Consider the following 24,065-nt stretch of genomic DNA (forward strand, 5'->3'; position numbering starts at 1 on the left):
TTTAAAGGTGTAGGGTGTGAGTGTTGAATAAAAGCAACCTTCAGACATTTCTGTGATGTTGACAAGTGGTTTATTCAGCAGGAATGGTGAACAGTTTGTCAGTATTTTTTTCCTACAGAAGGCAATCAAGCACCATAAATAACAGGGCTGTAATTAAACAGTTTCTTGGACAGTGAGCTTCAGGAAAATACATTTACTCATTAAACACTTCAGGGAGTCATGAATGACTCACACACGCCCTCCCATGCTTTTTGATTGTTTCACACAACTGACATATTGAAATGTTCGAGTGATTCATAAGCAGATGATTTGAAGTCGTTTCTGTGGTTTGCTCCTTAAAATATGCCATATACACAAAGGGATTTCTGTCTGGTTCACTTTCACTTTTTACAACACTAGCCATATTTCAGATACTTAAGCATTAAACTGCAGTGGAGTCGAGATAACAATGGAATCATGCTATAGTTATATTTTCATGAGTTATAATTTATTTAAAAAGTCTTTGGTATGTACTGTATATCTAAAGGAAGAACATATTTTTTCCATCTAGCTTTTACTTCACCCTACTCACCTGGGCAAAAATGTATACTTTAAAAAGAACATTAAAAACTGTTGCAAAAGATTCGCACACTTTAATGTTATTTATTGAAGTTCAAGAGCAACGACTATGCCATCAAGGGGATGCAAGCAATCGTTTGATTATGATTTTTTAGAAATTTGGTGTTTGAGGTGCGATCTGCTACTGAACTTCTAAAATTAAGTCAAATTTTTTCTCAATAAATTATTTAAAACCTTATGTGACTTTGAAAGTGGGACCATGCAACTTTTGTTAAATGGTAATAAAAATGCAAATGTTGATGTGTGCATGCGTAAAAATCTTAACTAGCAATTTGAGCTGGTGTTAAAATACAAGTTTTTTTAAATTTGGAAAGTAGAGGGAATCATAATGTTTAACCAAAATTATACAAGCAGCCTAATTGCCTAAATTACAGTGCCTATTTGTGGTTCAGTATTCAAAGAGGAATTTTTCTGTGGAAATGTCTAAATGATTTGCGCCATTTGCTAGTACCAAGGCTCCACTGTTGATCTATTTTAGCAATTTAATCCCTTCATTTGCAAATACATTTGCTACAGTTGTTACAATTTATGTAAAAAAATAACATTAATTAACCATGTATCTACTAATAAATGTTAAAGTTTCATGTTTTATTTTGCAAAATAAATGTTAAAGTTAACAAGAAATCTAATGTAGTTTCATGAATGTGCTTGACTGTTTATAGAAGAAGCTGCAGTGGCTGGTTAGCTTACATAGCTTAGCTCAGTTAGCATAGCATAGACGCCAAAGAAGGAAATAGCTGTTTGGTTAACAAAATATCATGAAGATGTTAGGTACATCAAGTTATTTAGGATGTTTGCAGCTTTTTTTTTTTTAAATTAACTTAGGATCTTTGAGGCTTCCAAGAACAAATAAAACTACATTGAGACTTTCTAGCATGCTTTTGACTGTATTTAGCTAACGCTAACGGATATGAAAGTGTATTGGTTCTAAAGTTGACGAAAAAAATATAATTAAACAAATGTTCCCAACATTTTCAGTTCCCATCAATGTCCATGGGAATTGATGGTTGATTTTCTAAAAATTTGGGGCTGCTTTGAGAAAACGACGCTACGTTAGCCGTTTTCCCAATATGTTTTCGGCTAACATGAGCTAATAGCTGAAATATAAATCTTCTACTGATCCCGTGTTATGTTCAGCGAAAGAAAAACCCTACAACAAATTTATTTCTCAACTTTTTGCCTAACCCCATAATCAGTGCTGAATTATTTGATTGGTTCGGTGGAATTTTATCTGATATGGCTGCCACTAATAAAAGTCTGACTGCTGCCAGAAGTGACCCAAATCCAAAAAAATTTTTTGTCTTAACGTGACCTGTATCTGATCGTTTCATGAACCACTTGGATATCCGACATACATCCGATCTTTTCAAATGTGATCAGAATCTGAACGGCCTACCTGAACGTCATCGATACTCGAAAAACGTCACTATTCTGCGTCCTGATACGTCCAAGCGGGAAGAAAAACATGGCGGAAGAAGTTGTTAATGTGCTGGCTCCGGTCAGATAACAACTTTAAAAATTGTAAGCTAAGCTCCACCGCTAGCATCCATGTTTACTTCCGCAAACACTCAGCATTTCTTCTTTATGGCGGTTGGCAGAACATTTCGCACGCTCTCCATTTGTGACGTTATTGCGCCCTCTACTGCGCATGCGGGACACTTTCGGGTCGTTTACAGTTCACGCTAAAGAATACAAGTCGCATATATTTGGAAGAGTGAACAACCACGCCGATAAAATACGATTTGACAATTTTTTTTTTTTTTAAAATCGGAATGTGGTCACTTTAGGCTGAAGTGTGAAGGTAGCCTAAGTTTAACATATTTTGAGGTTTTTTTAAGCTAATATTAGTTATCTTTGTTGCTGAGCAACCAGTTCTAGGTTTTCTTGCAATCAGAGTATGTTTAGGTGCCAATCCATTCACAGGTAGAAGTTCTGGCTTTTAATACAAAATAAAATGTATAATCTCAAAATATGGATTTTCAGGACAGCGAAATCATACTGAATTGAAGTAATTTTGGTAATGAAAATATTTTTTAAGAAGTTTGCCTTAAATATGATCATGCAAAATATAAAAAAAGTAAAGTATTACAGGCAACGTTATAATAATGAGCAAAATGCAGTTACTTTCTACCAACAATAGACGATGTCAAGCAAAAGTTGCATAATCCCACTTTGAGTTCCCCTAATATTTGATACTTTGGCTTCCAGGGAGGCATGCACACACGCACACACTCTGGACAGACAAAAGCACACCATGACCTTTAACAAGCTTAAACACAACTGGAAGAATCACAGTATTTTTCTCAAGACATTTGGCAAAAGGGATTTATGTTGAGAAAATAATTTAAGAATAGTAGAAAAAATAGCATTTTGCCTTCTTGGGGCCACAACATTGTATACTCATTTTCCTTTTTTTCCTTTTTCCTTTTTTCTCGTTTTACTCTTCATGCATTCACAGAGATCACACAGATGCATTTACTTGCTTCCACTACTGAAACTGCTTACAAATAAAATCACTATTAACATGGTGGCCACAAGGCTGTGCAAAAGGGAAGACCTCCAATGTAAGCCCTGCCATTCATCTGTCTTAGCCATCTCTTTGCAAGTACCAAACTATAAAATAGCACCATTATACAGTGGATAGGATTTTTAATACAGTTTTGCTATATGAAACCATCATGTACAATGAGTGATAGTAATGCATAGGTTAACATAATGGGAGTACAGTTTGATTATACACAGAGAGAGGAGACAGAGCCAGATATGAGCCATCTTTGGGGCGTTTTCAGGGAGGCTCAGACAAAAAAAAAAAAAAAAAACAGTTTCCTGTCAATTATCATGCAGTGTCTTCTCAGAACTGGCTTGTTTGTGAAATTTGGGAAGGTGATCTTGACCCTTACTCATATTTGGATTATTTATAAGTGTAATCGTGTACTGTTCCAATTCTGCATCTCCCCCGTCAGACGTTGGTCGGTAATGTTTACCAGTTTATTTTGCATGACTTCCCAGTGGACTTTGAAACGGATGCTGTGCTGTTTGGTTGTCATTGCATCAAATTATACAGTCCAAGCCTAAACTAGCATTAGGAATTTTTTGTCCTATGTTAAAGAAGAGATCAGAGAGTGATAATTAGACTGAACTTTACTAAATATCGACATTTTATCATGTAGTAGCCACAAACTTTACGGGAATTTAACTAGTAGAATTGAGGAATAGGAAAAATGGTGTTTTTTCTAAATGTTTCCAAACAAAAACTTGAAAGTTGTGGCGTGCACATGTATTCAGTTCTTGAAATGCCTCTGGAGGAGATGCAGAGGTCACTGCTAGTCGTGCTCTTTACAAATATTTGCTTTATGGAAAAGTTGCACAGAGAAACTGATTTCTGAAAGAAGTCCTGTTTAAGTTTGCCGACAGCCACACAAGGAATGAAGCAAACATGTAGAAGAAAGTGAGTAAGTCAGATGAGATGAAATTTGGGATTTTTGTTCTTTTTCTTGTGTACATGCTTTTATTTTGCAGGATCAGGGAACCAATCAGGATGTAGCTAGGCCTGTTGGAGTAAGCAATAGATCAATTAATCAATTATTCCTATGATAATTTTAAACAAACTCAATCATTTCCAGTTGAATAATTGATAGTTTTACTCTTTATTCACCAATAACTGGATGACAAAAATCTTCACTTTGGTCTCAACTAGCTCTTTTTTTTGAAGGACAGTTTTGTTAATAGAGACTTTATTACTCACTTTATTTGTTATTTCTGTTTTTTTCTTTATTGATTTTTGAAAATGAGTTCTCATATTAGTTGAAAATGGTCTCAAAGCAACAATATTATCATTTATCGCCCACAATAACTTTTGTGGGCAATTTATCAAACAGAAAAATTTGTTATTGCGACAGGCCTATTTACGGGTAAACTAGTAGAGGAGGAGCTACTTTGGAATGGTGTATTCAGGTATTGGAATGGTCTAGTCAAAGTTCAAAATAAAAAATCATAATAATGGCAAAATTTTAAAATTGATGTAACTGACAGTCTGAAGACATGCAAAGCAGGTAGGGACACATCCTGACAGACCTGCAGGATTCTCCTACTTTACAACTTTGTGGTGATTTATAATATAAAAAAAACCCAATAAAAATGATTATTTTTAAAAATAGCGGTACGGTTGATTTTCCAATATAGTTCCAATATTTCAGTTTTTTGCTTTAATCTTTGTTCTTGGCTCAGTTACTTTAAAAAAACTGACCATTCATGATTTGTACAAAATGTCTGTCTCCAGGTAGCTGGAGTTTTCGCAATCAGATCTGGGAAAACTGGTGATCTGTGAAAAGCACACAGAAAACAAACATAATGGCTGATTGTCACTATTTGATTAGCGCTCTCATTTGCGCCAGCTGAACTTTGAATCCACTGACTGACCCATTTCTGTTTATTAAACAACCATGATGATAAGCTGAGAAGTCAGAAATCTTGGGTTGATTGAAAAGCTGAATAAAAAAAACAACTAAAACCTACAAATTGTGGTCTAAGTGGGGCTTGGAAAGGAAATTAACAACAGCAACGTTTAAAAGTCTGACAATAAACAACATGGTGTTGGTCTTTCAGATAACATATCCACAGTAATGCATAGTGCATAAAAACAAACGCTAAAGATAAAATTGAATTTGAATAGGGATAGTAACTGCTATATGTGGCTGTGACAAAGAAGTAATCAGAAGAGTGAAAAGGATGTGACCAACTATTCCTGTTTGGTGACGTTCCCACCTTCTCTGGAGCCGAGGAAGGTGGTTGTTGCTGTTTAAACATGGAGGTATACCAAACTCTTATTGTGTCTTAGCAGCTAAACTAGTCTGTTAGATTGAGTTAACAAAGATTTCCTCCCGATATGGAATGGTGCAGTGTTTAAGATGATCACAAGTACCCTCATCCAACCTTTTAACTCAACTTTTCTAATGTTTTAAAGCTTTTAGGCCATTTTTAGCTTCGTTTCGTTTCGTTATACAGTGAACCATTCCACAGGGGTACCGGGTAAGGCCACTCCCTGCTCTCTTCCTGCGGTGTTGTCCATTCGATGCTTCCCTACATTCGGTAAGTTCTGCCCCCAGAGCTGCCTCGACTTGAGTTTTTCGGATGGACTTCCTGCAACACAAAAACAAACACATCTTGGAAGTCACTACCAATGAAAGTTGGGTCAGTTGTTACAACGCTATGGGACTTTAGGAGCTGTTAAGTTGGAAACTGGAGGATCTTTCAGAGGCATTTGAACCAGTAGTATTAGTATTTTTATACCACTCCCAAACAATAAGGAAAAACAAGAGTCAAACTGAGAACAACCAATGAGACCCATCAAAATCTAAGGGTGTTTTCATATTGGGGACCAAAATTGAAATATTTGTTACATTTTCAGCTGGTGTGGTTTGTGTCAAACCAACCAAACTCTATGAAAAACCTGTTCCCCTCCTCACCTGTTCACTTGGCATCTATATATGTATTCGAATCGCACCAAACGAACAAAGACCAAAGATTTTAGGCGGACCAGTGTTTGGTTTTTTGGTCTGCGTTGGAGTTTGGTTGCGTTTACACCTCCCCAAATAAACCAAACGTTTTAGACAAACTAACTAGAATTTGATTAAATCAGACTAAACAGGGTTGGTGTGAATGAATCCTTACTTAGCTCTATAGCCACTTAATTGTCATGATGACACAGGCGGCGTTTCCATTACAAATGTGTGCAAAACTTTGGCTACATTCTGCTGGAGCTGAAAGAACACAATTTCGCAATTCCGGTGTTTCTGTTAAATAAGAAACACAATTACAATCATACAAATAAGTTTATTCACGCGACAGGTAATTAAAAAAAATATGCCATGCCATTATCTTCCAACTACTTCCTGTCTTCTTTGTGGTGCGGTTGTTGATCGTTGTGCTAAAAAAGTGTTTCCATTACAGTTTTGTGAAATAAATCAATTTCAGTATGGTCAAAAAAACCACCTCATCCCACTGCCAAATCTTTTTATCAAACAAGAGTTTTCAGTAAGCAAATTTATTTTCAAAATGTAAAATTTTGTAATTATATGGTCAGTGGAAATGCAGCTTGTGGTGTCTTCATGGAGCCACTGACCTACATGTAAGTGTGTTCGGTTGATGATTAAACTAAACATTAAAATTGTTTGTAATCATTGTGCCACATATCACCTAAACGCCAAAACACAGATTTGGCCATAACTCAGTGCACCATGTTTGGAGAAAACCAAACCCAAACAACCTCACACCAACTGTAGTGGAGGCGTAGCACAGTGGTGGGTTATGATGGGGGCTTGAGTCGGAGCCACAGGACCTGGACACCGTACAGCCAATGAGTCAGCCATTAACGCCTCTGTAAACCACAGTATGGCAGCATCAACTGTGCGGCCATCTGTCCAATGGTTGGCCTAAACTGGGGTCAATAACAGAGCAGCGACATACTGACAGCCATAACATCTACAATATACCAACACAGGAGAAGCAGCTGCCTAGTCAAAGTCCAGATCTTATCCTGATTGACATTTAGAGATGGACCATCAGGAGTGCAAAAAATGAAAAGCAGAATGAACTGATGTGGTGAGGAGGTATTATTCAAATGTAGGGTGCACTTAATTTTCCGAATTAGTGTTGCATAATGCTAACATTAGCAACATTAAAACGTCAGCTTTTACCAGAGGATGAACTGGTTTATCCTTCGGTAAGGATAAACCAAACGATGACACATCCTCCAAGTTTGGCCAAATACAAGCACCATCTGTTCAAGGTGCTAGCCCATTTTCAAGATGGCCACCATATTGGCTGGAGAATCACTATATTTTGCCCAATATAGAAGATTCTGGCAACAAATTATATATTTTTGACTATATAAAAACCAAATCTTAGACTCTAAAATCTTACAGAAGCTTAATTTTTCCTTATTTTGAGCTTAGTTTAAAAAATAAATAAATAATCAAACACTACTGTAGCTATCACGCCTGTTTGTATCGGTCAGGGGTGACCAAATATTTTCCTAAAGCAGCCATATTGGAAATTTAAATCTGATATTAGGACCATATTATATAAATATTTGCTGTTATTTTGCTTGCAGGTACTATAATATGAAAACGGTATTTAGTTATTGCTCAAATCAATCCATAAATACATGGTTTTATGGCATTAACTTGGCTTTAGATGTGATAAGATTGTCCATACCTTGAAGGATGGATGACTATGTCCAGATGAAGGTCTCTGTGGGAGGAAAACAAAGCCAGATAAGTTGGATTTATTTAGATATTACTTATTATTTTCAGGATTTATTGTGTTTATTCATTGGTCTGAGTCAGTCGTGTAGAGTTTGCTCACCTTCTTGTTTTTTGTCTTGTCTGGCTGCTGCGCCGTCCTGCGCTCTGTGCCCTTGTCCGCTCGATGTCCCGGGTTGCTGACCTTGGGTGTCCTTGGCACATCTGTGTGGCGCTGTGCGCGAGGAGAACGAGATGTCTTGGTAGTCCTGGCGGGTGCGCAGTACATCTCCAGGCGCCGCAGCTCACAGCTCTGGAAGCAGCACTCGTCCACGATGCCATGCGACCGCCTTGCGCTGGGCCCATAGCCTGTTGGTTTATCTGTTCGGCGAACAGAGAAACTTGTAACCAATGGTGATTTAAACCAAATCCTGACATCTAGGGTTGTTTACATTCAAGCAAAATTTCACCAAACTCTTTATAAAGCTGCAATATTGTTTGGTTTTCTAAGCACAGAGTGCCATTTTATATCAGAGTCAAGTTACCTTCAGCTGTTACAAAAACTCTATAGATATGAGATATGACTTCATAATTCAACGCCTTGAAATTGGGCCTCTGTCTCTTTAAAAGCTCATCACATCACTTGTAATTGATGAACATTTTTTCCATCGTTGCACTAAGTAGCTGGTTTAAGCAAATGCACAGTTCCACCAGGTATTTGCTAATTGCAGATGGCTAGTCTGAAGGAGCTGAGTGATTATTTTACTAGGACAAAATTATAATAGCAAAAAAGCGTAATAACCATTCAATAACCAGACTTTGTGTTTTCTTTATTTTCATATAATATCCAACCCTTTATTTAGTTACTTTAACTTTAAAGCAAATTGTAAAGCACCCAAAATTGCATCTAATTAATTTATTAAGTGTTTTCAGAGAAGGAGTGACCCAAATCCTGTTGTTTTGTTGAGAATAAGTTCAGGTTATGTACATTATTTTTCAAATGAGTCCCAAAGAATTTGCTAACTTGACACTGGCTTGACATTGATCTACACATATTAAAATATTGCATGCTTAGTTTATTGTTGAGCAGGTATTATACGTTCTGTAGAGCTTGCTCTTCAAAAAGTTATAGTTTTTGGTCTGCTGGTAGTTTTGACTTGATGATTTGGCCCCATGTGACCGTTTGGAAATCCCTGGTTTTATGGTATTAAAATGTTTTTTCCCCCACATAATTTTAATTTCAAGACACAAATCAACTACCTCAACAATCTACAGAAAGTATATATTTGTTAACTTTTAATAGGAAAGATTTGAGATGCTGTAGGTGAAATTTTAAGCAAGTCTGGAGGGACTTTTTGGTAGTTTTACTGAAAAAGGTGGAGGTCAGCAGCAGCAGCTGCGCTTCCATTACAAACTTTGTTGATTTTCCGCTAACGTCAAAAAAATTTAATTTTGCAACGGCTGTGTTTCCACTACATGAAAAACTTAATTAAAATCACACCTGAATGTTCACCTACAACTACTTCCTGCCTCCTTCTTGGTTTGCACCAGAGTTATTTTTGCATTAAAATGCTGCTTTGTTGTGTTTGTGCATGAGTGACAATACTGAAAACCTACTGACGTTATTTTTTTATGTTCAGGATCATTTTACTCATGGATTACAGTCAAAAAGGAGAAAGTGTAACATTTTAAAATGAGAGCTTCTTTTCTTCCCTTCAGTCCAGGGGAGTCGAACTCATTTTCGTTTTGGACCAAATCGAGATCATGAATGCTCTTAAAGGGCCGGTTGTCCCAGAATGTATGTATGTAAATATCAATGAATTCTTAAAAATCAAAGTGCCTGTGGCACTAATTTGGAAATATTTGCAATATTTGTGCTTATTTATGATGGTAAATGCGACTTTTTATTACTCGCTGTATTGATCATGGACTATAGTCTGACATCGCTTAAGGCTGAGGCAGCTGGTTAGTACAAGTACGAAGGTTTTTGACAATTTTTATCTCCAATAAACTCCCAGTTATGTGTTAGCGCAAAAAAAGTGCAGGGATTTGTTGGTTTTTACATGAATTTCCACAGTAATTCTGAAGAAACTGGATGGACTGATTGATAAAATTTGGCAGTAAGCAGATAAAAACGGCATTTATTTGATTAATAATATAATATTTAAGCACAGTTGGTGTTTAGTCTAGAATCTAGAGGGCCACATAAAAAGCTACGCCGGGCCTGATTTGGCCCACGGGCCTCAAGTTTGACATGCGCTTTATGGAAATGTTGCCACATTCTTCAGGGAAGTTTTCCTAAATTTACCAAGTTTTATCTCTTCAAAAATTCCCATGACCTTATAATTATAATAATAATAATAATAATAATAATAATAATAATAATTGTCCATTCCCAGCAGACTTAGCAAACTTTCAGTCTATAAAGCAGATTGTGATTTTTCTCCTTCATTGTTCTGGCAGGTTTCCCAACTTTATGCTCGTAGTTGAGCAATGATAATAGCAATAAGTTTAATTTTCCTAAAATATGAACCAACCTAATGACATTAAATTCCTACAAGTAAAATTTACGGCATTGAACACTGCACACTGAGGACCAGATTTGGCAGCAGCGTCTTGGAGAACGTCCCATTCAGCCATTTTTGGCTCCGTTCATTTTTTTTCTCCAGCCCTCTGAGTCCGATCCACCTGCAGAAACATGGAGGCCTCTCTGTTCATTCACATATTCATTTGGAAAAAGCCCCCCTTTAGAGCCGTTCAGATGCATGCATAAGCAAAAAAGGTTATGAAAATGTTTTCAGTTAAAATTTATAAGGCTATTTGAAGGTCACTCTCTTTTCGTGGTGACGCCATCCCCCCCGTCTTCCTCCGAGATGATGCTCGTCGTTGGAAAAACTCAGACCCTCCATTTAGAATTCCCAGCTCCTTTGGTAACAAGGAAAAGGCTGAGAAGAGATGGGCTTTTCCCTGCGACCAAATGAAATAATAATAATTTAATATGGCATTTACAAGGAGGAAATGCCTCTCTCTCTCTCAGAGTTAATAGCTCTTGGCTCCGAAGCCTGCCAGCGCTGACAAAGTACATTAACTCCTGCTCTGTGTTTGCCTTGTTCTGACAATGTTGCTTGGACAGAGGGCAGCTTTCATTCAGAAACAGAAGCATCTTTCTCTCCTGGATTGAGAAAAAAAATAAGATAATGGAGGCGTGAATGAGACAGAGGAGAGGAGGTTTTGTGGATGAATTATTTATAAAGCAGGAAACCCGAGCTGTCTTGATGTATAACTTCTGAATGAAACACCTCGTTTGATTGACGGTATGCTAATCTCGTTGAGCATTTTATGCTTTTCCAGGAATTTGTTCCAGTTACTTGGTAACAAACTGATGATGTGTTGCTGTGGGAGCAACCTTGGCTGCGATGTTAACGACTGATGTGAAGAAATAAAGAGAGAAAAACTTAACTCAAGTCCACACTGGTGGTTATATAAACACCAAACCATTACGAGCGAAAAGCAGGGATCTGTGTCCGTTTGTTTGGCTGCATTTCCAAGAAGAAGAGAAAGAAGAAGAAGAAAAGACTTTGCAAATTAACACCCGGTGTTATTCCAAACACAGTTTGCCACCCTGCTGCACAAACAGCTGGAAGGGAAAGAGAAATCAACTGGTTGCTACTCTGGATAGTTAGGAAAAACATACATGAAGTACTCAGCTCTAAAAGGTTTTGGTTTTAAAGGTTTTAACACTTTCGATAATTACGCTAATCCCTCATAAACAACGACTTGCTTTCCAAGAGTGTTCTCAAACAAATGAGAGTAATTTGCATCGGTTTTATGCCTTCCTGAGCTAAGTTGCAGCTTACTTTATCGTCTCCTTGCGTTCCAGAGCTCTAGTGTTTTGTAAGACTTGTTTGGGGGTTTTTTGTTGTTGTTTTGGTGTGTGACAGGGTGAGCATGTAGGGTTCAATAACTGGTACAGAAAGCCGAGTTTTACAGCTTTTTATGGTTCATAAAAATAGATTCTTGGAGCTAACGCACGGCTCTAACCCGCACGGTGGCCGGCATTTCTGACGTCTGGGCAGGGATGATGAAAGCTGCTTGAACCCAGCAGAAATGTACCCGTTTACTACTAGTGCCTCCCAAAGATATGTTTTGGCTGATTACAGCACTGCGGTGCAAAAGCCAAGAAGTCTGATGCAAGGTAATTTGATCTTCAACGTGTGTACTTCCTGAAATGTCAAGGGATGGAAGGTCTTATTGATTGGTAACTGAAAACAAAGAGACTGCTCTGGGTGATAAGTGAAAACAAAAAAATAACACCAACGTGGTGTTTTTTCACATTTCAGTTTATGTCTGCAGTTGCATCTCAATGCATTTCAGTATCATCGTGACTTAAAGTTTTAATTAAAACTGACGTTTTTTAAGGCAGTAACTCAGGGTTTCCTTCAGTGCATCATAAGCCTGGCGGGTCACCAGGCTTTACTTGTGCCCCCAGCAGGCTTAGCATTGCTTATTTATTTAAATCTTTTTAAAATATTTGCATTTTTTAAGACTTTATAGTTGGTGTTCAGGTATTAATCTTCCAATTTTTCAATAACACATAATTATCAAGTGATATTTTCTAATTTCTTGTCAACTTTAAACATTTTTTAGTTCAAAAATACGACGGGCCGCTGGATGAATGACTGAACTAGCACTGGGCTTAGCAGGTTTTCTGGGGGAACCTTTGTAATTTATGCAAAAGTGTTGAGTGAATACGATGCACAGCAGATGGACATACATTTCAGAAGCCAGGCTTCAGAATATCTTAAATTTAATCGTTAAAGTTTAGGTTTTTATTATTTGTAAGCCATCAAAATGCTTTTACTAGACCACTCTGCGTAAAGCTTTGAATAATTAGACATTTACAAATCACATTAAACATCTAATTTCTTGTAGAGAAGAAATAAGCAAATATTTTCAAGAACATCTAACATATCAGTAAAGTACCAACTTACACAGACTCTACACATCTAGATTTGAAAATCTAGAACTATTTTTTTTAAATAAAAATTGCACTTTATTCTTTCCCAGAGCCAGCTACTACAAACTATCGTTCCATATCTGCCTTGATGCCAATTACATTTAAATTTATTTCCAGAAAAACCAACCTTGTTTCCATTTAACCTCCCATGTAAACATGGTGATGAAGAAGAAGACTGGGAAAGAAAACTGTTGCTTAAACACCTTATGAATGAAACTTCCTGAAGATAAATGTGGTCTACATTCAGTCAGGAATGGCAGAAAAGACGATGAAATGTCTCACAGAGAACAAATATCTCATTAAAGTACTAAATTCAAAGTCATAACAACCAAAGTGACGCAATAGGAGGCAGAAAGCATTAATAGTGAGGGAGGATAACGACTGACATGCTGCAGCTGGGAGCCATTAACTAACAAAGATCAGGTGTGGAGGAAAACAACAGCACATTACCGGAATCTAAATTAGATTACTACAGTATTTACTTATCTGAAATACTGGGATGTTTTTAAATATGAGTCTAACATATTTAGTCCAACACTCTGAATGGATCAAATCTTCTTCAAAATCTTGGGTTGATAAAGATGAAAGTTTTCCCCAATTTTCTGATGTGGATCCTTTAGAAAACCCAACTCTGGTATGTTAAGGTAATCCTGGTGCATTAGCTTTAAATATATAAAAATAACAATAAACCAATGAAACAAAACAAAATCCAACAGTGACTATTGGAGAAGTTTTTATTTCCTTTATCACCTCTTCCACGGTTCCAGATATTAAATATTTTAATTATTCTTTTGACTTTGAGTTTTTGGAAATGTTAGACATTTCCTGTCTAAGACGAACACACGTCTACTTCACTAGCTGCATTTGTGCCTAAATCTGTTTATATTCTGCAAATGTCAGAATAACACAATTTCACAATTGCGGCGTTTCCCTTAAAGGGTGATATTATGTGTTTTCCAGGCACTTAGTGCCATTTTATAGCATAATCAAGTAACTATGTTCACTACAGTTGATATGACTTAAGGGAAATCGTAATTTAACGGCTTGAAATTGGGCCTCTGTGTCTTTAAAAACTCCTGCTCTTTGTGAAACTCCGCCTTCAGGAAGTTATCACAACATGGCTCCTCTGTTAACAATGTTTTTACCTGATGAGCAGCTCTTATAACGAGCCCAGCAGATGGGCAGCTTGTCCAGGTGTTTGCTAATTGCTGCTGGCTAGTCTGAAGGAGCTGAGTGTAAGGAGTGTGCGGTAGGGGAGCTGAGGTCTGAGGAGGAGCTCCACCTCGAAGGCGGGGCTAGGTCCACCCAGGCGTTTTGGAGTGGTTGCCAAGGTGATGAAAGGATTTCTCAAACATGATTGAAAGAATCAAAGCGACGCTCCAGGTATGTTTTTGATGAAGGAATAAGATTACAACATGATGTAAAGCTGGAAGAAAGTCGATTTTAGATAACACTGCCCCTTTAAGGTGTTTAACCCATTTTCACCACATGCCAACAAAAGCAGAGGGTAAAACTCCCTGAATATCCGCTCCACCTGACTTACAGGTCTAAATCCGGGGAACTGACTGTCCTTTACATGAGGCGCCTCTTTGTTCTGCTGAGCCCTAATTCCCGGCAGGATTTGGAGACTTTTTGGTTCAGGTGTCTTTTTTTTCCGGGGGAAACTACAACTTTTTTTCTTGGCGCTGAAGAGGACACAGGAGGCCTTTCTTCAGACGCTTTCTCATCATTGTGTTTGAGCTCGGCGTATAGCGATGGAGGAGAGAGCGGGGGGGAGTCCTGATCATCCTGTAATCTCCATAATCCCCTGCTGCCGAGGGACGAGGCCTCGCTGTGCGCGTTTAAGCGTGGGCGCGTGCGTGACTGTGACATGCTGTTTACTCATCCTCTGGAGCTCAGGAGAAATTGACGGAGTTGAACACTGACCAGGAACGCTCGTTAACGGCTGCAGCCCAAAATAACTCGGAAAACAATACGCTTCAAGCCCAAAATGTTCGGTTATCTCATCCTGTGACTCATAATGGGCTATGCATTATTCATTCTGAAGATGTCCTGTTCTAAATTTAGGACGGTTAAATATTTTAGCATGACCTGAAAGTGACTGAGGCCACAGAGCTACTTGGAGCTTACACTTAAGCCAAAAAACCCTTATAAAATATTTGATTCAGAAAACGAACATCCCAGTGAAATCACAGCGCAGCCCATCTGGTAAAGCATTGAGAAGACAAGTCGGGATTTCTAGGTCAGGCTAATATTTGGAGAAAATGCCTAGCATCTTGAGATGAAAGAGTGCAGCTGCTGGCTGCTTGCTAAAGGTGGATAAGGTTGGGTTTGGTTCTTGTACCCGTTATCAATCAGAGGGCTGCCAAGTTCAACACGTCCGGCAGAAGAGTTCAGGGAAAGGAGCAACGCAAAGCAGACGGGATCCAGACGGATGCTTCACACAGTCGAACGAAGAGGAAAAAATAAAAGAGAGCGAAACCCAAGAAGACAGCAAGCGGCATATTTTCTGAGGAACAGCACTCTGCTGCTCAAACCTCATCTTTCTCATTGAAAGAAAAAAGTGAGAGTGCATGAAACACCTCCTCTCCTACAGATTCATGTAGGTTATAAAGTTCAATATACTCACCAAACATTTTTTGGGTGCACCTGTTTGAGTCCCTGTTAGCACAAATAATAAATCAGCCAAACACATGGCAGCAACTCAGAGCATTCAGGCGTCTAGAGATGATAAAAATGATTTACAGAAGTTCAAACCAGAAACCAGAAAATGCTCATCTACTGGGAGTTTTTTCTACCCACCACTGTCTCTTGGGCTTGTGGAGAACGGCCAAAAAGAGAAAATATTGGTTCAAGATTATAGCCAAGTAACAACAGCTAAAAGAAACACTTGGTCTATTGTTACTTGATCTATATGTCATACAGTTTGGCAGGAAATTGGATGTTTGCTAGCATTAGAAAGACCGCCTGAAAGATAAATAATCTCTTAAGTAGTTTTTGTAATGTTTCCCCCTTTACTATCACACTTAACACTTTTCTATGTTCCAAATGTTTAAGCAATCACATTAATAGTGTCACAAAAACTGGACTGAAGATGAGAAAGAAAGCAGAAACATCTTGAGAAAAACTCAAGAAACAAAAGGAAAAATTAATAGAAATCTGGTGATTTTTCAGACAATATTTAAACTTTGCAGTTACTTGGTGAGTCTCCAAAAATTGTGTGTTTGGGCAAAGAGATGATAACTTCATAGTAGGGTAAACAATGAGCATCATCAAGGTGCAGGGTGACCTTACAACTGGACAGCTGATGTTGGATCAATCTGCACAAGTTGCATTGTGCAATGTGTTAGCATTGGTAATAACAGACCTGATATGCTAATTCAGTCAGAGGATAATCAACCGTTAGAGTTTGACTTCCATAAACTGTAAATGAGATCTTAAGTCTAAGAGTTTCTGACACAATTTCACCTGCTATAAAAGTTCATAAGAGGAAAAGAAAACCTGACAACTAAGCAACACTTGGTCAAAAACCCATTTTCTTATGATGCATGTCAAATCAATAAAGAAGAAGAAGAAGCAGTGACATAAATGAGGGAATTTTCTAGTCACATGCTGCTATGTGAGAAATCAGGTTTTCCACCACCGTTGCTATGCTTGTTCTTTAAAAATATCCTCTGAGTCCAAAAACTAACTCAGAACTGCCCTCTAGTGGTTATATTGCCTAATAATGCTCCCAAAGAGGGCATAAACTATAAACACGAACACGGCATAAACGGACTAGCTAGCTAGATAACTAGCTAGCATGTCAAGTTTCAATACAGCTCCACTTTATATGCTAGCTAGCGCTAGCACAGCAACTAGCTGTAAACTTGAGAAACTACTAAAAAAAATCAGAGTAGGAATCAAATCCCCACTTGTTGCTATTTTTCATACACAGCTCACAACAAGAACAAGTTTTAAAAAGAAGCTAAAACGGACTTAGCTATCTAGCGTGTAAAATTTCAATACAAATCCACCTTATATGCTAGCTAGAGTTAGCAGAGCTATGTAGCCATCTGTAAACTTGAAGAACTACTAAAAAAATATCAGGATAGGACTCAAAACCCCACTTGTTGCTATTTTTTTATACACAGAACAAGAGCAAGTTAGAAAAGAAGCTAAAACTTAGAAGTGGCAGGGTTGTTTAAAATCTGTTTATTATTGTTGGAAACAAATTATTGTAGAGAACTGGGTTTGATAGTTTAAAGATTGTGTTAAGTACGCAATCCAAAGCCGTGATTAAAGGAGCATTTCAAATACAGGCCACAATGTGCTAACAATTGTCAGAGAAGCAGCAATAAATGTAGTAAGGTCTGGCAGTGTTAAAGAGGAGAGCAGAAAATAAAAAATACACAGCAGAAACTGAATGTCCTTCACTCATCCTGTCTTCATAAATGGTTAGCATAGGTAAATGTTAGAGGAATTTAAAAATGTTGTCTGGTTGCTGTATTTGCAATGATGAAACCATTTTTGCAGGATAATTTGCACAAAATTTAACCATCGTCGTAGATGTGATGAAAACAATATAGTGACAACACAGATCTTGTTTAGATGCTAGCTGGAGTACATAACTGGAGTTTTATTCTATCCAGAATGACAGAATAAATGTCAAGACTTTGTTAAAATCAGGACAATGTGAAGCTTCTGCAGAAGCACTTTCTAAACTGCAATGGGAATAAAATGGTTTCATTTTGGGTTTTGAGGAGCTCTCCCTTCCCTTCAGCATACAGTAGCTACCACTACTGTATTACCTCTGCTTGGCTGTCGGCTGCGACTCAAAACCTGGAGCCCTTTCTGGCCCCCCGGTTTTCCATCAGTCAACAGGTTCTCATGTATTTTCAAACCATTCCTGGTTCGGCCTAAGGTGAAAGCAATCAATAACTGGAAAAGAGAAGAACTGAAAACGTGCAATAGATGCCGATCTCCCTGAGAAATGCAATATCTTCTTCTCCCTTTCTGCTTGAAACTGGCAGCTGACAAAGTCTACCGCATGTGGAAAATCTTTCATAAGTTTGGGACAGAACCAAACCATTTATAATGGATTGTTAGGTCAAAACTACACATGAGTCATAGGGACAATCAGTTCCTAAACAGAACAGAGTTTTGTTGGAGATATGATTCTTGCTCAGGACATTAAATACAATTCAGTCTAATTGCTGGATGACTGCCAATGAAACGTGAACGATGTGAATAAACTCCAGTTCTGTAGAAAACTGCTAACGTCAAACAAATAAACTTGTTCTGAGAATCACATTGGTGGAAAACATTGCAGTCATTTTGAAAATAATGTAAAAGCACGCAATAGTCTTTAACTGTTTCACAGCAGGAGCTGCATTTCTGTTACAAATATTTGCAAAACTTTGTCAGTGTTAACAAAAAACCCCACCATTTTCAAATTGGGGCGTTTTTATTAAATAAGAAATGCAATTAAAATCACACATAAATAAGTTTGTCATTAAAAACATCATCCTTCAACCACTTCCTGTCGTCTTCTTTGTCTTTTTCACCAGTAGCAACATAAAGTGTAATTTGAAAAAAGCGTTTCTGTTGCAGTTTTGCAAAACTTTTCAACGACAAATTTGAGGGTTTTTTTTTTCATGAAGCCTAGCTGCTGAAATGTGCTATACAAATAAACTTGATTGATTGATTGATTGATTGATAGAAAATACGGATGTTTTAGGGGCACAAATACTTTTAAAAGCTACTTTAATCCCACATATGGTGCTCTGTTGAAAAAAAAAGGGAAAAACTTTACAGCAACATCCATTCGCTCCTTTTTTTTCTGACAATAATCACCAAACATTCAGTCGTATTTTATTTCTGCTTCGATTAAAAGTAAAACACTTGAAGCCAGAGATAAGACTGGAAAAAAGGAGTGAACTACAGACGAAACATTAATGCAGGGAAAGTCAAGACGAGATGCCAAACTGGCTGCTGTTTTATTTATGAGCCTCCTGGAGGTGGAGAGCTCTGAGACCCACACAGCCAGCCTTTATGAATAAATAAAAAGGTGCACTTACTGAAATAAAAGCCCCTCTCTCCACAGACAAACTGCAGCGTGTCGACCAGCTCCGCCCCGCACAGGGTCTCCGGACCCGCCCCTGTTGCCGTCGGAGTCAGGGTGAGGATGCACAGCAGTAGTGAGAGGGTGTGGCTACAGGAGATACAGCACATCGCACCCTGCGAACAGCCAGACAGGGAGAGCCTGAGTGTTTGAGTTACAGTCGGTCGCCAGCTGAAGTAACAAAGCCGGACGTGAGGGGAAACGGTTCGGCTTCACAAACAACCCGGCTGCAAACTCTACAATAAAATTTAAAAAAATCCAGTCAGAAGCGAGTCTCGAAAGTTTTCAAAGCCAAAAGCAGAATTTCTCAACAACTGAGCAAAAAACCCTCCATTTTCACTAACATTAAATGTAATAATTTATGAATATTATGGAATCCAGGCACTTATTCTGCAGAATAAAATCTGGGATTGAACAGGTTAATACAGAAACGTTACGTTAATTTCTGAATTTCAGAGATGACAGATATCCAGCAACACGATGATGACTCTGCTGTATCCAAGCACCTCAATGGAAAGTGAAGTGGAAGGAAAAACTGTGACAGAAAAAGATGCATCAGAGAAATGGAAAACCGCTTCAAGACTTTGGTGCAAATTCACATCTGCAATCAGCGATTCAAGAGCCAATAGTAGTAGTGTTAGCATTTCATTTTAAAACCTTTTACAAGTTAAAGGTGCAACATGTTAAAATATAAGCACTTAACATGTTCTCTAATTTAAAAATGAATTAGAGAAAGAAAAACCCTCTAAAAGTGAAAGCTGCTTTCACTTTTGTTTCTATAATTTTTTTCTGCCATGGTTTTTCCTTCCACAAAACATTCCATTTACATCTTAGGATACCTATGTTCTTTTCCATATTAAAAATCAATCACTATAAGTCTTAACTTCTCAGAAAAGGTCACATTTTAAATTTTAACAACTGAAATAAATTAACTTTTCAATGATATGTTAATTTGTTTGCACAAATAAGTAAATAAATCAACAATTTGGTGTCTTGCATGTTTGTGAGGATGGGCACTGGCTCCCCACGGCCCCCTCTTAGGAGCACCACTGGCAGTAAGCCCTAATGCTGCGGGAGGGCTGCGTGTATCCAAATTAAAAACACACGTTCCCCGTTATCACCCTACACTGCAGCCAGCATATAGCAAGGAGTTAGCAACAATCCACATTAATCAGGAACATTCATTCATCATATATATCATTAGCAAGCAGGCCACCGTCTCCCTTTGCCAAAGCTGTCAGCGCGTTATTACGCACGAAAAGTGCTTCGAAATTCAGAAATAAAGGATGCAGAAAAGAGCCGCCAGGGGATCTTTCCGATCCAAAATGTTTGATGGAAAAGAGTTATCCCGCCAAAGCCAGCGGAGAGAGCGGACCGGGCCAAAATGTGCATAATAAAAACGAATAAATTCATCCACATCAGAACCGCACAGCCCTAAACGCCCTGGAGCGCCTCAGATTAAGCTTTCCCTCCGTTTTCCGGTGAAATATTTAAGCTTTAATAACGCACACTCAGCAGCAATTAAGGTGAAAGTTTTAAAGCTTTCTGGTGCAAAATAAGACATTACGCATGGAGGCGCAGAAGATCCGTGCAAACCCAGGCAACGCTTTCAAAAATAATGAATTAATCCCCCCCCTCCCCAAAAAAAAAGGTGCGAATTTTTTGGGTGATGTTAATCTGCAGGAAACACACATGAGAATTGCATGCAAACTGAATTAAAACTGCAAAAAAAGCCACGTTAGAAAAAGCTCCTGGTTCGGTTTAAAAGTCAGAAGGATGCTGAGCGCAAGCAGTGAGCAAGGTGACAATGTAAAATCAGCCGAGTTACCTTGAGGACATCACATAAATGCCACTGAGAGGAAGCAGCGCTAGACATCACCGCGGATCTCCGCAAAAAGACAAAGAAGCCCGGCGAAAATGAGCAACTTGTTTGAAGTCATTAAAAAAAGAAATCGGGGCAAAGAAAGAGGACGAGATGCGGGGCAATGTCACATCTCAATATTCCCACTTTGTTCCATTGCGCAGGCTCGTTTTGGAGAAGTGAGATTTAGCGAACAGGAGACGGATTTAGAGAGAAAATCCCTCACATTTATCTACATTACACAGACATTTTCAACAGGAAACAGCTGGGGCAGCGTTTGCCTCCTCCTAGTTCTAAGTTATTCATTAAGGATTTTGGGCACATGGTCAAATAACGTCATTTCTCCCCCCTCTTTTTTTTATTCTTTCAGTGAACGGGACGCAGTCTTGATCTTTCTCAGGCTTGGTTAGACAGCAGCAGCAGCAGCAGCACCTAACAGAACACCGTGGTTCTGGTTTATCCCCTGAAAGCTCAGGAGTGCGAAGTTAAAGACAAACCGAAGGTGATAGTTTCACTTTTACTGGTTGTGCGCAAATCTGGTGCCACGGAATCCAGCAGTAAGTTCGTTTAACAAGAGAACTCGGTGATTAAAGTACGATTTTTGTAGCAATAAAAGGGAAAAAGTGAAGTCTTGATCCTTTTAACTTTGTGGCAGAGGAGGATTTCCAGCTTCCCTGCGCTCTGTCACAGTGATTTATACCCCTGGGTTTCCTTCTCTTCTCCCTGATTTTCAATCAGTCCGTTTACTTGGCAGGAAAATGAAATATAAAATCACAGGTTTCAAAGAAATTCTGACGCTTATGACGAGATTTATGTAAAGTCTCTCCCAGATAGAGACTCGAAATGTTTCCTGCTCTTTCTGCACCGGATGTGAAGCTCAGTCAGATTAGTTAGAGAGCGTCTGCAAACATTGATTTTAAAGATTTAGGTCTGGACTTTGACTGGAACGTTCTGACTTACAAATGTGACTGAATTGCTTATATTTGATGGCTGAAAGATGTGCAATAATGCGTGTTTTGGTGTCGATCAAATACCAACTAAATAAGGTTTTGGTGTTTTTTTTATTATTTTGGATTACTTTGTTCGAACCTCGGACAGAATTTAGATAAAGTTAATATGTGTCTACAAAATACTTTAAAAACATAGTTACACGATAAATGTTAACAGTAGGAAAACAAATCACATTTGCGTGCATTGTTTTCTAAACAAAGTGCAAAAATGGCATTTGAGGAAAAAAATCAAATCAAAAACTTTACGGTAAAGTTGAGAAATTAGATTGCAGAACTAAAATAAATTAAAATATTGATCTTATCGATATTTTAGATTAGCTTCCATGTTTATGCTAAAGACTAGCATGATGCTGCTACCACGAAGTTTTTCTAGACTTTGCTTGGAATGTTTTTGGTTGAAGCATTTCATGTTCCCACTGATCTTTTACTTTTGTTATGGTGCGTAAAACTGGTGCTAGCTGCTGATTAGCATCTGAAAAACAATTCCTGAACTATGACCCTAAATTCCAAAAGAACCAAAACAAAGGAGGCTTCTGGACCAGAAAGCAGGGACTCCAACGTCTCTCTGACCGGCTTTCCCACCAGGAAAGATACAACATTTAATTTAATCCTACTTTGGGATAAATGAAGTATTTCTGAATTGACTCAGATTTTTGAACATCTGGCTCCTTTCCCACCGAGCTGAAGCTCAGAAGGACCACGATGCGGCGTCTATATTTGCCTCCCTTGGCGGACTGCGTCATTAACAGGAACTGCTTGGTGGAATACAATAAGGATGCTCCTCTGAAGGACAAAGCTATTTTCCCGATGACACCGCTACCATCCAGTTAGCTTAAAACGCCCCATCTCTGTTCTGAAACCTGATCTGGATTCCTCTGCCTGCAGCGGACTGGAAATGATGAGCTCGCCCAGTCTATAGATATTTGCTGATGAAGAGGAGCGAGGTGGGATGGGCGGAGGGAACTGACCTTACCTTCCCCTGCCTGCGTCTGGTTATCTGAAGCGGCTCTGTGAAAAGTTTCTCTCTCTCACTCCCGCTCTTCTTTCTTTGACTGTGAGACTTTTGGACCCGCTCAGCGCCACCTCCAGCCGCCCCACAGCTTCGTCCTTGGAGACATCCGCCTCAGTGAACTCAGCGGCCGAGGAAAGGCTTCATTCAGCCTCTTAGATAACACAGCTGAATCATTTTAGACAAACAAAAGATGTTTCACACCGCCTCTAATTTGATTGTAATGAACAAAACTCCTGCTCTGCCTTCTAAACAATATGTTTTAGAAGATATTTTCTTGCTTCAATTGTTTTGCCAACACTGAAAACAATTGCAGGGCAAAATAAAAGGTATCAATCCTAATAAAGTGATAAACAAGTGTCAATGCCTTCTGCTAGCTCAGCTTATAACAAATAATGAGATTAGCCGTCATAACTGTGCAGATGATACACAGCTCTACGTTATGATGTCAGCAGGTGGCTCTGAACCAACCAATCACTGAAGAAATGAAGGTGTGGAAGTCGTTCTCCAGCTGAACAAAACTGAAGTTATTAACAAAGTGGAACAATCTAGAGTTGGTTTTTATGACTCTAAACGAGTGATCTGGCCTGAAATCTGAGTCTGAACCTTTGGAGACACATAAAGACGGTTACAAAGTCGGCCTTTTGTCACTGGAAGATCATTTCCAGGATTAAAGGAAGATCTAGAGAAACTCATTCATGTTTTTATCTCTAATCGCATTGATTACTGCAACAGCGTCTGCCAGAATGCTGCTGCTGGCGTTCTGACTAAAACCAGTCCTTCCTCTGGCTCCCTGGAGCTCAGAGAATAGACGTTAAAATGTGTTTGTTAGTTTATAAATCACTCAACAGCTTGTATCAACCTCCCAGGTCACTCAGGTCTCCTGAACCAAACATGGAGAATCAGCATGCAGCTTCTATGCACCACAAATCACAGAGTTCCTTTAAATCAAGGCTAACTAAATGTAATTTTTACTACTGTTGAATAATTGGTTACTGAAATGTGTTTTACAAATAAACTTGAGGAAACAGTTCATCTTGTTTCGGTCGAGAAACCGAAACTCCAGACAGAAAAGACTGAGATTTGGATCTACTGTGGATCGCTTTCGGGTTCACGCTTTGAGTTTGTGAAACTTTTCATTCCTAATTAATTTGGAGATCAGATTCGGCTCACCGGCGATTCCTCTGAAAATGATCCGGTACTGGA

General features: G+C 38.5%; 1 protein-coding gene across 1 annotated transcript; it reads right to left on the reverse strand.

Moving 5' to 3' along the window:
* Positions 1-47: 47 nt before the first annotated feature.
* On the reverse strand, positions 48-21,075 carry igf1 (insulin-like growth factor 1). Its single transcript, XM_014999768.2, has 5 exons — positions 20,808-21,075; positions 18,936-19,095; positions 7,984-8,240; positions 7,834-7,869; positions 48-5,757 (listed from the first exon to the last, which is right to left on the reverse strand). Exons 1-5 carry the CDS (start codon positions 20,853-20,855, stop codon positions 5,698-5,700), a joined length of 561 nt encoding a protein of 186 aa, XP_014855254.1. The 5' UTR covers positions 20,856-21,075; the 3' UTR covers positions 48-5,697.
* Positions 21,076-24,065: the final 2,990 nt, after the last annotated feature.

The sequence above is a fragment of the Poecilia mexicana genome, unplaced genomic scaffold, assembly GCF_051168715.1.
Source record: "Poecilia mexicana isolate PSO_F unplaced genomic scaffold, ASM5116871v1 scaffold_23, whole genome shotgun sequence".
NCBI lineage: Eukaryota > Metazoa > Chordata > Actinopteri > Cyprinodontiformes > Poeciliidae > Poecilia > Poecilia mexicana.

What these genes read in the sequence shown, in the direction of transcription:
- igf1 (XM_014999768.2), bottom strand. Translation starts at nt 20,855, where the DNA reads ATGTCTAGCGCTGCTTCCTCTCAGTGGCATTTATGTGATGTCCTCAAG. An exon ending in ATTTATGTGATGTCCTCAAG is followed by an intron (nt 19,096 to 20,807) that starts GTAACTCGGCTG and finishes GGCTGTTCGCAG; the next exon opens with GGTGCGATGTGCTGTATCTC. An exon ending in ATAGTCATCCATCCTTCAAG is followed by an intron (nt 5,758 to 7,833) that starts GTATGGACAATC and finishes TTTGTGTTGCAG; the next exon opens with GAAGTCCATCCGAAAAACTC.